Source organism: Microcaecilia unicolor, chromosome 4 (genome assembly GCF_901765095.1).
Source record: "Microcaecilia unicolor chromosome 4, aMicUni1.1, whole genome shotgun sequence".
NCBI classification, from domain to species: domain Eukaryota; kingdom Metazoa; phylum Chordata; class Amphibia; order Gymnophiona; family Siphonopidae; genus Microcaecilia; species Microcaecilia unicolor.
In genome coordinates this window covers 224,368,222-224,385,189 of record NC_044034.1, presented here as the reverse complement: position 1 = coordinate 224,385,189, position 16,968 = coordinate 224,368,222, and the positions used below count along the sequence as shown (strand labels likewise).

At 42.3% G+C, this 16,968-nt stretch overlaps 1 protein-coding gene across 1 annotated transcript in view; it reads right to left on the bottom strand.

The window, feature by feature from the left end:
• LOC115469679 (adenylate cyclase type 10-like) overlaps positions 1-16,256 on the bottom strand; it is a 254,501-nt gene extending 238,245 nt beyond the window's left edge. The window contains exons 1-2 of the mRNA XM_030202467.1: positions 16,223-16,256; positions 12,494-12,700 (exon numbers count right to left, since the gene is read on the bottom strand). Of these exons, the coding sequence (XP_030058327.1) occupies positions 12,494-12,700; positions 16,223-16,256 (241 nt within the window). The remainder of the gene's footprint in view (positions 1-12,493; positions 12,701-16,222) is intronic.
• Positions 16,257-16,968: the final 712 nt, after the last annotated feature.

Genomic DNA, 16,968 nt, shown 5'->3' with positions numbered 1-16,968 from the left:
ACCAGATGACCACCGGAGAGAATCGGAGACAATCTCCCGTTATTCCCCCAGTGGTCACTAACCCTCTCCCACTGCCAAAAAACATGTCATGCCAGCCTCTATGCCAGCTCAGATGTCATACTCAGGTCCATGACAGCACATGCAGGTCCCAGGAGCAGTTTTAGTAGGTACTGCAGTGCACTTCAGACAGGCGGACCCAGGTCCATACCCCCCCCCCCAACTTGTTACATTTGTGGAGGAAACAGCGAGCTCTCCAAAACCCACCACAAACCCACTGTACCCACATCTAGATGCCCTCCTTCACCCATAAGGGCTATGGTAGTGGTGTAAGTTGTGGGTAGTGGCTTTTGGGGGGCTCTGCACACAAGGTAAGGGAGCTATGTTCCTGGGAACATTTTATGAAGTCCACTGCAGTGCCCCCTAGGGTGCCCGGTTGGTGTCCTGGCATGTCAGGGGGACCAGTACACTACAAATGCTGGCTCCTCCCACATCCAAATGGCTTGCATTTTGACGTTTTTGACATGGACATCTTTGGTTTCGAAATTCGCCAAAAGTCAGAAACGTCCATGTCTAGGGACGTCCAAATTTAAGGATTTGGATGTCTCTGACGGTATTTTCAAAATGAAAGATGGACGTCCATCTTGTTTCAAAAATACGGGTTTCCCCGCCCCTGGATTTCGCCGTTTTGCAAGGACATCCAAATCGCAACTTGGACGTTTCTTTTGAAAATGCCCCTCCACATTTTCTATATATGGGTACTGTGGGTTTGTGGTGGGTTTTGGAGAGCTCGCTGTTTCCTCCAAAAATGTAACAGGTAGGGGGGTATGGGCCTGGGTCCGCTGTCTGAAGTGCATAGCAGTACCTACTAAAACTGTTCCTGGGACCTGCATGCGCTGTCATGGACCTGAGTATGACATCTGAGGCTGGCATATTTTTAAAGATGCTTTTTGATGGGGGGAGGGGGTTAGTGATCACTGAGGGCATAACGGGAGGTCATCCCCGATTCTCTTCGGTGGTCATCTGGTCATTTTGGGCACTTTTTTATGCCTTATTCGTTAAAAAAAACACATCCAGGTGAAAACGTCCAAGTGTTCGTCAGGGACATCCTTGTTTTTTTCAATGTGTGCAGATCAAACAGGAATAAACTCAGCAGAATTGCAAGAACTAAATGGGATAAGAAGGAATAATAGAAATTGATAGACCATGGAAGAGATACGCAGACCAAGAAACAAACCCAATTAATGTTTTCCTTTAAACAGTCTTAAAAGGCCTAAGACAAGGGCCGGTACAAGGGTTTCTGGTGCCCCCCCTGCAAACCTATAAATAGTTGTCCTCAGAAGTTGATAGAGAATGACATGGGGACAAAGTTTGTCCCTGTCCTCTTCAGCTCTGAACCCATCTGCACAAGCCTCAAACAGTTATGTAGTACAACACCAGAGATATAGAAAGAGATGCATTTATTCCTGTATTGTAAAAAATATAAAGATGACACATGCCAGGGATGGTGTTAGGAGAGTGCAACTAGGGCAATTGCCCTTGGCCCCTGACCAGGGACAGCCCCAAGCCTGTTGGAAGCTGAAGAAAGTGCAGCCTGGTAGTGGGCTTTGGATCCCTTTCCAAAATTTCCGTCCTGGATCCCAGCCATGTCTAACACTAACTCTGGCAAGATGTATATTTCAAATCTGAAATAAATGGAGAGAGAAGAAATGTTAAATGGACAGAAGAACCTGGTGAGTGAGTTAAGAGAAGACAGATGGAAGCAGAAACCAGAGCTTAAGACAAACATGATTTTAAAAATGACCAGACAAAAGGTAGAAAAATATATTTTTTTCTATTTTGTGAGGAACTGATGCAAGTCACAGCTAATACTGTGTTTAAACAGCTTGAACAATAAAGCCTTGGAGTTTTCTAAGAACTTTGAGTGTGTTAAAGTCTCTGGAAGCGGGTGGAGAAAAAAAACTAAGGGCTATACTGACCCTGACCAGCGGAGGGAGAGACTGAGTGAGAGGAAGCCAGTCTGATCCAGGAGGTGTACAGGAGAGCTCTGCTCATGAGAATCAGCTGAAGCTAAGCAGGGACAGCCTTGGTCCCATCTGGAAGGGTGACCTGGTTACACCCTCCAGCTGCTCCTCCTCCCCTCCTGAGTCCAGATAGCATCGCTCCCCTTTCCATCCAGCCCCAGCCCTAACCCCTCCTCCCATGGGTCCAGTCCAGCTCCCCACCTCTCCTTTCCCTCCCATGGGTCCAGCCAGCATTTTCCTCCCCTCCCTTCCTCCTCCCCATGGGTCTCATGTACAGGATCCTTTAGCCAGCAGGGATTGACAGTAAGAGACCATCTCCATGGCCTTCTTTCTGCTGCTTCCCACCCTCTCTACTTCAACTTCCTGTTTTGATGCTAAACAGAAAGTTGCAGTAGAAAGGGCGGGACGCAGCAGGAGAAAGGACATGGAGACACTCTTACTGTCAATCACTGCTGGCTAAAGGATCCTGTACATGAGAAATGCGGGGAGAAAGATGGACAAAACTTTTTACTGTTCCTGCAGGGGTGGTAAAAAATGTTCCTCATCCGCGGTGCGCCCATCAAATTTGGTAGAACTCAACCAAGAGTTGAAGTGTACATCTTTGACCAGATAGGAAATGTGTTTTGTTTTTTTAAGAATAAATACTACTGATGGGAAACAAATACAGGTTTAGCTACTTATGCCAAAATATAGCTAGCTGGCTGAAGAAGACAAGAACAGTTGATTCTTGGGAACTCCATACAAGAAAAACTAAATACAGTTGCAGCCCGAGTCTCAACCCTAGGATAGATTCAGTTCACTTGGACCTCGGCTCACAGGGACAATTCCACCACCTCTCACAATCGGGCACATCACTCTTCTCTTAAATCAGTCTACACTCATGACGAGCTGGGAGTGGGTTGAAGTTAGCAATCTGGGACTTTGGGAGATACTCATGCCCTCTTGGGCCTCAATAAGTACACTTCAGGCAATAGTCTAAGCAAAATGCAAACCTTTATTCTCCAATTCTGCAATGGCAGCAACACCAGCACAATATATTGCAAGGCAAAATCACTAGTGAGACATTCTGGGATAGAATTCAAAATGGCACCAAACATATCACAACAGAGGCCACTGAATTCTTTACAACCTGGAACTAAAAATCTCCCCTCTAAAGATGAAACAGCAACACAGAGTGAAACTATCCCCCTGGTTCCACGAGGTACTGAAAAAGCTAAAATGCCAACACAGGAAGCTAGAGCAAAAATGGCAAAAATGCAGAGATGAAAAATTCAAATTTGCATGGAAAGACACCATCAAATGCTACAAGGTGAGTATAAAGACATGCAAAATGGAAATATTACAGACAGCAGGCAGAGACCAACTACAGAAACATAAAGAACTTATATGGGCTAGTGAACAACCTAATAAACAGAAACTCTGTGATATCAAAAACTGAGATGCTCTATCCGCAATCAATTTAGCACAATATTTTGAAAAAACGATCATTGACCTAAGAAAGGGACTAGCACAACAGTAGAAATCTAGAACTTTACAATGACGAACTGAAAGAACAACAAAATGAATCACAGTAGACAAAGTCTGGCCATCGTTTACTCCACCCACACTCAAAGCAGTCACCCACTCTGTGAAGAAGCTCTCCAGGGCCTACTGCATGTTAGATACCTGCCCCAACTTCCTAATGAAAAATGCTCCAGCACACTTTACAACTTAAATTCACTCTCACTTATCATTCATGCTAACCAACGATTTATTCCCAATGGAGAAAGGTAGAATAGTACTGACGCCAATACCAAAAACTATGCAAAAGAGCAGAAGCGATATCTCAAACTTCAGACCTGGCCTCCATCCCAGTCATGACCGAGGTAATAGAAGGCTTGGTCGACAGTCAACTAATGGACTACCTCAACAACTTCTCCATACTCTATAACTCCCAATTGGGATTCAGACCCCAGTTCAGCACAGAAACTGTACTTACTACCTTACTGGCCAACTTCAAAAGTGAAATCAGCAAGGGCAAGAAAATCCTGCTTCTACAATTCGACATGTCAAGTGCATTTGACATGGTCGACCACCAAATTCTACTAAGAATTCTGGACAAACTCGGTATTGGAAGCGAGGTACTACAATGGTTTAAACGATTCCTAACATCAAGATCCTACCAGTTCAAAATGAACAACCTACTCTCCTCCCCATAGAAGGCAGACTGTGGGGTACCGCAAGGCTCACTGATTTCACCCGCACTGTTCAACATAATGATGATCCCACTGGCAAGGACACTATCAAAGCATGGCTTCAACACACCAATCTATGCTGATGATATAACCATATACATCCCATTTAGTCATGACATGTCAGAAATAAACACCTTAATAACTCAAGGACTGAATATCTTGGAATCCTGGACCATAGCATTCAAACTCAAACTCAACAGAGACAAGACTCAATTCTTAGTGCTCACCTCCAGTTACTGCAAGGAGGCCTTCTCCAGCATCACCCTTGACGTGACCACCTACCCAATAGAGGACAACCTGAAAATCCTAGGAATCACGCTAGACCGAAACTTGTCCTTCAAAGCACAAAGAACACTGTGACCAAAATATTTCAAATACTATGGAAAATGAGGTGCATCAGAAGCTACTTTCCAAGAGAAGTCTTCCAGATGCTTGTGCAAACCCTAATCCTTGCACACATTGACTACTGTAATGGCTTCAATGCCAGCTGCAAAGATTCAATTATGAAAAAAAACTTCAAAATGGCATAAAACACTGCAGCCTGACTGATCTTCCGAAAATCATGCTTTAAAAGAGCCAATCCAGTGCTGCAAGCTTTGCACTGGCTCCCCATGCAGGCAAGGATAACTTTCAAGTTCTGTACACTAGCATAAAGAATCATCTTCATTCTGGCTCCCGAATACATGTTGAACCTAATAAACCTACTGCTATGCAACATACACACAGAAGCATGAAACTATCTAACACTCCATTTCCCCAACTGCTAGAGTTTATGATACAAGACAGTATACTCATCAGGCTTCACCTACTATGCACTAAGAATTGGAATGAACTCCTAAAAGCATTGAGGAGCCTAAAAGACTCAAGGCCCACTTCAAAAAATCATTTCAAAAGTACAAACACTAGATCATTTCAAAAGTACAAACACTAGGGGACACTCAAAGAAGTTACATGGAAATACTTTTAAAACAAATAGGAGGAAATATTTTTTTACTTAACTCTGGAACTCGTTGCTAGAGGAGGCAGTAACAGCAGTTAGCGTATCTGGGCTTAAAAAAGGTTTGGACAAATTCCTGGAGGAAAAGTCCATAGTCTGCTATTGAGTCAGACATGGGAAGTATGTAGTATGGGATTTGTAGTATGAAGTGTTGCCACGATTTGGGTTTCTGCCAGGTACCTGTGACCTGGCTTGGCCACTGTTTGGATAAACAGGATACTGGGCTAGATGGACCATTGGTCTGACCCAGTATGGCTACTCTTATGTTCTTCCACAAAGCTCCACTGTGAATCAGCTATGAATAGTCATCACTCTTACTCAGCAACTGCCCTCCATCACTTGCCTGGTCACTACCCTGCATTAGCTTCCACTAATAGATCCACTTCCCCAAACTACCACCCTTCCCCTGTCCTTTCTATTTCCTCCTGCCTCACTTCTTCCCCTATCGCTCTTCAAGCCACTCTGGCTCTATGTAATTTAGATCCCCTATCTTATTGCATTTCTTAGTTCGATGTAAGCCAAATTGAAACAACACTAATTGGAAAATGTGAGATAGATATGTTGTAAATAAACAAAATAAATACATTATTATTCAACTACAGGTAAACCCAAACTGCATTCCAATTCTGCTGTTGTTCATCTGGGGAACTCCCATACCACTTGATCCTCTCAGGTTTATTTCTGGGTCTGTCCTCTCCTGCTCCTGTGTGTCGCCCAGGACCAGGATGATTGCATTAATACGATATTGCGTTAATGCAACCATCCAGGTTCTGATTCTCGGCACAGACAAGAGCAACGCAGGAGAGGACAGAGTGAGGGAAAGACAGAAAGGTGCAGGGGCAGCGGCCCGAGTGTAGGAGAGAGGGGGCGTGGTGTGGGGGTGCACACGTGGTGGTCCAGTCCTGTCCTGGGCCTGGCTGTGTCTCTCGACAGCCCTGGCTGTTGCTCATTCTCCCACGACAGGCTCAATTTCCTGTGGGCTACACCCTTCTCTGGTCTGACCCTCTTCCAGTGGCGACCCCACTCTAGATCCACCCTGATCTTGGGACCGAGCTCTTCCTGGTTTCAACTGCCTGCTCCCAGGCTGGGTGTCTCCTCTGCCCATGCACTTTGTTGGCTGTCAATTCAGGAGCCACAAAGCCCCTGATGTCACACTCCCTCAGGATTCCCCTTTCCTTCTCCAGGTCTCTTGGCAGGTGATGCTCAGGCAACCAGACCCCCTCCCCATCCTCCAGGGCCTAATTCTCACCTTTATTCTCTTAGTAACTCCTCCCTCTTATCACACACTGCCAGGGAACCTTCATTTCCCTGGGCTGGGCCTCCTCCCACCTGGGGACATCTTAGTCACCCCCCCCCCCCCCAGTGACTCTCTAGGGAACCTCCCCTTCTCAGTAATCCCCAACCTAACAGATGTTTACACTCTTCCCCCCCAAATACTAAATCCCTTGCCATCAAGGGATATCTTGTAACTAAGGTTCCTTCCCTACTGGAATACAACATCAAACATACATCATAATTTTTCCCATAATATTCTTAAACCCCATGTTCAACCTCTGTTTTTATTTTTTTTGTTTCCAGTGTATTACCTCTTTTCTTCGTCTCATCCTAGGTGATATTCACCACTCTCACGGAGTTAACATTGTGCACCTCTATCACTTTAATATTTCTGCCACCCAAGAACACTTAAAGTCACAACTCAACTTTATTTGTAACAATATACCATGATTAGGTAATATATTATTTCATAAGTCCCCAGCAACACTAGAAATCATTTTTGATAAAGGATTTTTTCCACTTTTATTCGTTTAAACCATTAAATGGGCCAACCCACTGCCCTCATGGACCTGGGTTCCTCCCAATATCATACTCCCATACACCACCGTTTTATTTTTCCCCCTTTTTTCCCCAATAATTCAACTTTATTTAATAATAACATTTTCCATCATTTAGGCAACATATTAATTTCAAATGTCCCCTCACTCATGTGGCCAATCCAACACCCTCCAAGATCTGGGTCCATATTTTCTTTCCACATCCCCAACATTTTCCTTGAACTCAGCACATACCTTTATCCTTAACATTTGCATAACCAAGGCCTATGTCCAAACCATTATGTCACTACACTTTTACTCTTTTTTATTTATTTTCTCAGAAACCAATCAATCATTCTTAACAGGTATCATTTATTCTTTTCAGTGCACTGGACCTGAGTCCTACTCAATGGCTGTGGCTCAGCTGTACCATTTGAGGTCAGGCTTCTGGACCATCACACCACCCCAAAGCAGTTGAGTCATTTCATGTTATTTTGGACCATGGCACTCAACCATGACCTCAACATACTGTGTTCAGATAGACTGTCCCACAGTCCAGTTAGCATAAGGTGCATTGATATGTCCTTTCATTCAGGGATCTCCATCTCAATGATAGGTAGTGTCTTTTTTCACCCTCCAGAATATCTCTTCCTTAGATCAAGCCTCTCATTGTGCATCTACAAGGCACATAACCCACAGGACCTAAACTACCTTCTTCATATAACGATCAACCCTGCTGACCCTTTGTAGCTTGATCCCCATGGCTCTCCTACTTTCAATCCATATACCAGTTAGAATGTCTTCAGGCACGGTTCCCCGAGCCAGTACCCCTCAAGGGCTTTTGGGTTCAGATGTCCCTCAGCATCCACAATACTGGTAGGGATGTGAAGGAGGTGGTCCACTCAGGGGCTAGGTTGACTAGAATGCACACATGCAGCCCTCCAGTGGCCAAACACAAAAAGTCTAGCATTATTGCTGGGCAGCCCCATTTCCCAGTCTTTCTGGATCTTCCACATGATGCAATTCCAGCAGGGACACAGGAAATTTTGAGGCTTAGCATGTGCATCCACTTTCCCCCTTAGAAGCATGGGAACTGAGGCTGCCCTTGGTATCACTGAGGCCCCCTCTTGGGGCATTACTTCGGCATTCATGGTGCATCACCTTTACCAATCCAGGTCACAAGTACCTGGCAGAGACCCAATTAATAGCAACATTCCATGCTACCAATTCCATGGCAAGCAGTGGCTTCCCCACTCAATAACAGACTATGTACTTTTCCTCCAGGAACTTGTCCAAACCTTTTTAAAACCCAGATATACCACTGTTACCACATTCTCCAGAGACAAGTTCCAGAGCTTAACTGTTGAGTGAAAAAATATTTCCTCCTATTTGTTTTAAAAGTATCCCCATGTAATTTTATTGAGTGTATCTTGGTCTTCGTATTAAAGGCTTTGAGAAAAGCCAGGCTTTCATCTGCTTCCTGAAGTAGAGGTAGTCTCGAGTTAGACATAGCCCCTCTGTGAGTAAGTTCTAGAGTGTGGAGGCTACTCCCGAGAAGGATCGCTGGTGGGTATCATATCGCACAATTTCTTTTGACGAGGGTACAGATAGTGATGCTCCTTGAGAAAACCTTAGCGGTCTCAAAGGAGTGTAGAGAACTAACTTATTCTTTAAGTATTCTAGCCCATTTTGTCTGAGGACCATGAAAATCAAACACAGAGTTTAAAATTTAGCCCTGTAAGGTACTGGTAGCCAGTGTAGTTTTTGCAGGAAGGGTGTGATATGGTCACACCACTTGCAGCCTTCTATCAGCTTGAAGCATTCTGAATTAGTTGGAGCTGATGCAAGCTCTTTTTGGTTTTATCAGTGTACAGGGCATTACAATAGTCTAGTTGTGACATTATCATGGCATGGACCACTGTGGTCAGACTTGTCTTTTCAATATATGAAGAGAAATTTTGTAGTTGCCGCACCCAAAGGTTTTTGTTTTTTTGCACATTCCTGAGTTGCAGTTAGACAGGCAGTTTATTCAAAGCTGTGGGTAGATCTGGTTCAATGGGCATGAGTAGTTATACATCATCAGCATAGATATTGAATTTTGTGCCAATCAACCAAAGCATCTCAGCCAGAGGCTTGAGGTAGATACTAAATAAAATGGGAGACAGTATGGATCCCTATGGCACTCAAAAATTAAAAACATTTCTAAAAGAATATAATGTAAACCGAATGATACAGTCAAAATTACATATAGATTGTAAATCACATGAATCTAAAATTTTAAAGGTTAAAAAATTAAAGAATAATACACTGTGAACCAAACAGCATAACAATAAATACAAATACATTGTAAATCTGAAAAAGGAGCAATATATGAACATAAATGCAATTTATAAAATACATAAATACATTCAAACCTTAGAGGGACATCTAAAAAACAAAATACATTGAATGTAAACAAATTTGCAAAAGATTGTAACAATGTTCTCAAAAAGGTGATACAAATTCCATATGCTACAAATAGTATTCTCAGAAATTTCATGAATTATCTCCAAACTGGGTGTCAAGAAACAACAATCTATGCATAAATTACATAATGGACTACTAGCTCAACATCATAACTTTGAAATAAATACATGTAATAACATATTATAAGAAAAATATTATAGTGATATTGTACATACTTAAAAGAGTTGAAGAGTACCTTTTAAAGGATGTCAACACTATAAAATAACTTGCAGCTTTAAGAACAAATCAGTGATTGATATTGAATAGAATAAACACTGCAAGACCAGTGAAATCCCCGGAGGAAAAACATAACACCAAAATGAGTTTTTGCCCAAGAAAGAGACCATATAGCAAACAACAAAGTGAAGATCTCAAGCAAATAAACAAAAACACTGAAAGTTCTAAGCCAAAAACTTAACTATACTAAAGTAATAAATTAGTGATATTGACAATCAGTGAGAACATATGGTTCTGACGCTAGCAAGATAATGCTTGAGAAGTAAAGGGGATGGGAAGGATAGTGCAACATTATCCCAATAAAAGTCCTGTCTGACAAATAAAGCACACTAAATCCATTATATTCTTTTCAAATGTTTTTAATTTTTAGACTCCTGAGGCAGGGCAGATGGGCTGAAACATGGCTCATGTCAAGACTTGGTTGTTGTTTAATAAACTTTTAGATTTTTGGAACATCGTCTGATCATTTTTGAGTCAACTTTGCTGTGTTTAGTTTGTCTTCATGACTGTAAGGGCTTCTGTTCTTCTGTATTTTTGTCGGTCCCTGTGGCACCCCATATTTCAGTGCCCAAGGTAATGATGTGCTGTTGTTGAAGAGAACTGATTGTTGTCTGTATGACAAATAGGATTTGAACCATGTAAATACTGTGCTACTGATACCTGTTTCTGCCATCCTCATAAGCATATTATGATTCACAGTATTGAGGTTGCTGAGAAATCCAGCAGCATTAGTATTGAGGCAGATCCCCTGTCACAGTTTCTGTACAACTCATCAAGAAGGGATACAAGAATTGTCTCTGTTCCATACCCAGGTCTGAAGCCAGATCGACATAGGTCTAGCCAATTATTTTCATCCAGCCAATCGTTGCATTGAATATCTATTCTATAAGTTTTGCCAAGAAAGGAATATTAGAGACTGGTGAGTAGTTTTCAAGCTTGTCCTGCTCGAGACATCTTTTTTAGGAGGAGGTGCACTACAGCTCTTTTTGGAGTTGTTGGCAGCTGCCCTTCCACAAGAGAGGAGTTAATTTTTGTGGCCCCTTCAATGAGGCCTCTGCTCACTCACTGTACTATCCTTGCTGGACAGGGATCAAGAGGGCAGGTTGTCGGCCACAGACCTTTCAGAATGTTTTCAAGAGCTTCCTCTGTGACTGAGTGGTTGAGTCCCAGATGGCTGTACATGGTGAGGGAGGAATTTTCTCCTCATTAGCTGGTAAGAGTTTTGATGGGCCTGTCTGTAGGTCCAGATTGAGACCCTTAATTTTGTTAGCAAATTATTTGGGAAAATCATTGCTGGTTAGCTGTGACTGGGATGGCTAGTTCTACTGTGGAGTTTGAAGTGGGCTACTTACTATTTTAAATAGTTGCTTGGTTGTATTGAAATATTGCCTTTTGGCTGTTGTTAAGGCCCGACGGTACATTGCGATATGTTCCTTACAGTTGATCCTCTCTTTAGCCAGGTGAGATCTGTGCCATTTTCTTTCAAGTTGGCATCCTTGATGCTTAAGGACCCATAGTTCTGGGGAGAACCACAAGGAAAGTTTGTGCGTAGAACATAGGACCTTCTATAGAGGGGCTATTTTTTGTCAATGCCATTGATAAGTGTGCATTCCATATATCAACTTGTTCTGACACGGTTACCATCTTTACATCCACATGGGGGTACGACAAGGCTTCTAGGAAGTTATCAGCAGTCAGATTTTTCATGTCTCAAAATTCCTTCCAAACTTTGGTTTGCTCCATCTATTTTTGGAACTCCTTAATAGAAAATGTGATTAGAAAATGATCCATCCATGATAGGGGTGTTATCTTGATGCCTCCAGTCTTGTGCCAAAGTTGTCAACCCCTTCACAGAACACCAAGTCTAGAATACCTTGAGTATTGTGTTCAGTTCTGGTTGCTGTATCTCAAAAGATATAGCGGAATTAGAATAACCTGGTAGAGGATGTGGGCCAGACAGGTTCTTGCAGATAGGAGTGTGCCCACGGAATGCTGTGGGGTAGCAGGATACCCTCAGGATATGTGGTAAGGTAAGATGGCCATTGGATTAATGATGTAAAGGCAACTAATGTTACAAGGACCTGCAAGGCAAATGATTATTGGGGAAGAGATCATCCAAAAGTCTTTCATTCATTGGCTTTTGATCCCTGAGCCTCTTTAACCCCCACATTCATTTTTTATGGTTTTTATTGTCTCCCTAGATGACAAGAAGAAAAGATGACAATCCTAGCCCCTGTGTAGGCAGAAGCATTGACAGAACTGCACCAGTTTTATTTTTGAGGAGCTCAGGATTTGATGCAGAATATCAGGTGTTCAACGCTGCATGCGTCTGGTAGCGCTATAAAAATGTTAATAATAATAATGTTGGTTGTTTTGAAATTACAATCAAATTAAGCTCTGGAATTTGATGCCAGAGAATGTGGTAAAAGCAGGCTTTTAAAAAAGATTTGTATAAGTTCCTGGAAGAAACATCCATAACCATTATTAAGGTGGACTTGTGAAAATCCACTGCTTATTTCTGTGATAAGCAGCATGAAATGTATTTTACTCTTTTGGGATCCTGTGACCTGGATTGTCCATTTGTTGGAAACAGGATACTGGGCTTGATGAAATTTTGTTCAGTCCCAGAATGACATTGCTTATGCAAATATAGAAGCCATATGAGTAGAAATGAAAGACTGTAATTACCTGAAATGTCTGCATACAGCAGAACACCATTACACTTCTCTTCATATGGAGTTTTGTTTGAGAGACTCCCATACACCACCAGGTCAGGAACATGAGCTGCCACCTCCTGAATCAGATCAGAACTGTGGGATTTTAACAGTGGCACCTCCTGAATCAGATCAGAACTGTGGGATTTTAACAGTGGCAGAGACATTTCTGCTGGTGTCTCTACAAATTCACAGCACAAACTGTCAGAAGAGAAAAACCAGTGTGAGACTCCCATGACATCATGGCGTTCCCATGGAAACCTTCACAAGACCTGTACTTCAAATGTCACGACAGTTACATTTCACTGGGGACCCTGCTGACAATACTCGGGGATCCCCAGTGCCAGTGTGTGCCCCTGCCCTGAACACTAGTCACTGCATCTTTACAAAACCCACGTTTAAAAGCTAAACAAAAAAAAGGCAAAAGTATTTTGATTTTTCTATTTCCACTAAATTTAAGGTTGCTCACATACACATAGAGCCTCTACTATTCTGCAGCAAAAATCAAATTCTGAAATATCTTCACAAAAACTAGATTATTTTTGCACAAATTTGGAACTGTTTAAATATATCCACCTATAAGAATTACACTGACAGACAAATTAGAGTTAAAAACTTATGCCCAATTCTGAAATCTGGCCCTAGAGCACTGGTTCCTAAACTGTAATTTGGGACCCCATGAGATCACATTATCATTAGATGGGAACACAGAAACAAAGCTGCTCCCCCTTTCTTTGGACCTCCACTGCAACCTATGCCCAGTACTTGCAGGCACTAAGGGTCCTGTGCTAACTGCTGTCTTTATGCTTTAGATAAGTGGGAGAGCAGGCTATAAGAGGCAGCAGAGCCGCGCCGATCTGTTATTTTCATTTCATCATCAACATCATCTTGGGTCATGTGAATTTTTAATGTTAAAATGGGGTCATATTGGATATGGGAAGCACTGCCCCAGAAGGTTCAGTGCCTGTCTTTTCCACAGAATATTAGCATTCACCCATCTCCCTGAGCTGTAGCATTAGCTCCTTCACACACAACCCCAGGATCTTGTCCATTCTCTGAAACTCCTCTTCCAGTATCTGCTACTCCCAATAAAGTTCCAGTGGTATTCCTGCCAAGGAACTCCACTGTGTACCATACAGAGAAACACTGTGAGGGTAATTTTATAGCAATGCACCTGAAAAGAATTTTTAAAATGTACTTATTTTATACTTATTTTATAAAATCCAAAACAATGCATCCATTAATCCACCAGGCCATCTTTGAAATTATTAGTGAGTCCTGTGTTACACTGATGGTGCACAATTATTTAAAGGGACCAACAGAAAACATTCATAGCCTTAAAAGTTGCCACTTTCATGCTGTCTGAATAAGGCTTACATTTCATTCCTCAGTCCAAATGCAATCCAAGTGCATATAACTGTCAATTTCACAATTTTCACTACAAAGAACTTAATTTGTGCTATCCATCACATGCTTACATCAATACTTGAATACAGTTGTTTCTGCACCAGAAAAGGACACACACAAGATTAAGCCTAGGAGAAACCTCTATCCACAGTTAGTAAGTATGCAAACACAAAATATCCTACAGAACGCTGCAAAATAAAACTACTGCTTCAAACAAATGTCCGGCTGTCAAAAATTACATTTATATGAATTGTCAATGGAGAATGTCTAGTTTTCTTATTTCTGCATCAGGGGGTGGTCTGCTTTTTGTTTCATTTTTCTAATTTTTTGTTATTAACAAAGTTGGTGTTTTTTTATCAGCACAATAAAAAGTTTTCAATTTTCACCTATTTTGGATTAGGATCTAAAAGATGAGGCAGAAAAAAGTAACCCCCTAGAGTCTTTTGCTGTTTTCTCAGCAACCGCTTAGAATTTCAGTGCAAAACTTTACAGCTTTATTTGTTGTTACTATCTACGGTTATATACCAAGTAGAGTGAGATTATCTTTAAACATAGCAAAGTTACAAAATTTTTTGTGAGACCACCCAGCGGTTTTTGCTCATTCAAAAATGTTTGCACTGTAAAACTACCATTATTTGAAAAAAAAAAAAAAACAACCCCTCAGGTTACCAGTTTACTGTTAATGATGTCACAGTGATGTAGACTTTTGTCTGAGAAGCAATAATGGATGCCAATCACAAGCTCCACCCAAAGCCACAAACAATCACTGAACTCAAGGAAGTGCTGCAGATGATCTGGGACAGCATGGCACAGGCTGTTAAGAACTTCGGAAAGCAACTGAAGGCCTGTGTTAAAGGTGGGGATGGGCACTCTAAGCATTCACGGTGACTGCAAAAGTCTGACACATTGCTAACTGTATAGGTTTCAATGATGTTATTTTATTGCTTCAGCTCGAACATTTTTAACGTGCAAGCATCGCTAGGTAGTAACACTAAATGTTAGTAACATCAACATAGCTTAACATAATTAAATGTTGTTTATTAGTAATACATTTTTATTTTATTTACATTTGTACCCTGCGCTTTACCACTCATGGCAGGCTCAATGCGGCTTACATATACAGGTACTTATTTGTACCTGGGGCAATGGAGAGTTAAGTGACTTGCCCAGAGTCACAAGGAGCTGTGCCTGACTGAAGTGGGAATCAAACTCAGTTCCTCCGGACCAGAGTCCACCACCCTAACCACTAGGCCACTCCTCCACTCTTGTGCCTCAGGTCAATATGTGACTGCTAAAACTGAAGCCACAAGAGAGGAAGACAAAGTGAATAAGTATGATGACTAAAAAAAGGACATAAAATTTTTCACTGAGATTCAAAGCAGTTGCTGAGAAAACAGCAAAAAACTCTAGGGCGACGAAAATGATAAAGGGGATGGGACAACTTCCCTATGAGAAAAGGCTAAAGTGGCTAGGGTTCTTCAGCTTGGAGAAGAGATGGCTGAGGGGAGATATGATAAAGGTCTATAAAATAATGAGTGAAATGGAATGGACCTCTGGAATTCGCTGCCAGAGCATGTGGTAAAAGCAGTTAGTTAAGCAGGGTTTAAAAAAAAGGTTTGGATGCCTTCCTAAAAGAAAAGTCCATTATTAAGATTTACTCGGGGGAAACCCACTGCTTATTTCTAGGATATAAGTGGAGGAGTGGCCTAGTGGTTAGAGCACCAGTCTTGCAATCCAGAGGTGGCTGATTCAAATCTACTACTACTACTATTTAGCATTTCTATAGCGCTACAAAGCATATGCAGCGCTGCACAAACATAGAAGAAAGACAGTCCCTGCTCAAAGAGCTTACAATCTAATAGACAAAAATAAAGCAAGCAAATCAATTAATGTGTGGAGGAGAGGAGGGTAGGTGGGGGCGAGTGGTTACAAGTCAAAAACAATGTTAAAGAGGTGGGCTTTCAATCTAGATTGAATCCCACTGCTGCTCCTTGTGATCTTGGCCAAGTCACTTAACCCTCCATTGCCTCAGGTACAAACTTAGATTGTGAGCCCTCCTGGGACAGAGAAATATCCAGTGTACCTGAATGTAACTCACCTTGAGCTACTATTGAAACAGTTATGAGCAAAATCTAAATAAATAATAATAAAAATCTATTTTATTGTTCTGGGATCTTGCCAGATACTTGTAACCTGAATTGGCCACAGTTGGAAACAGGATGCAGGGCTTGATGGATTTTGGTCTGTTCCAGTATGGCAACACTTATGTTCTTATGAGTTACTTTTCTTGCCTCACCTTGTAATGCAGCATGAGGATTTCCTTGCAGCATTGTGAGCGCAACAAAGTATTTTTAAACTCTGAGATCACTGCAGCCTTGTCACGGTCTCAGGCTCAAAACAGTCACGGACTCTGGAACAACGTAAGCCCTTGGCCTACTGTCGTTGAGCGGCAGCAGGAGGCAAACCCCCCCAACCAGGACTGGACTAACAAACAAGAATGGAGCTAGATTCTGGAACAGACTTGGGTTGGCTGGAACTGGATGCTGGAATGGAACTGGATGCTGGAACGGACTTCGCTAGGCAGGAACTGGATGCAGGAACAGACTTGGCTTGGCAGGCAGTGCTGGAACAGACAGGACTGGAGCTGAAGCTGTAGGCAGACAATGCAGGAACAGACAGGACTGGAGCTGAAGCTGTAGGCAGACAATGCAGGAACAGACAGGTCTGGAGCTGAAGCTATAGGCAGACAATGCAGGAACAGACAGGACTGGAGCTGAAGCTATAGGCAGATAATGCTGGAACAACAGGATTCAGGATAACCAATCAGGATTCAGGATTTCTCAAACAAACAGGATTCAGGATTCTCACACAAGCTTGGCTGGAACAGGATTCAGGATTCTCAAACTGGGCAGGCACAAGCAGGGTCAGACCTAAAGCTGAAGGCTTGCAGGGTAGACACAAGCAGGATGGGAACTGAAGCTAAAGACAAACAGGGCAGACACAAAGCTGACCCACCCACACAGACAAACAACAGAACTAAGG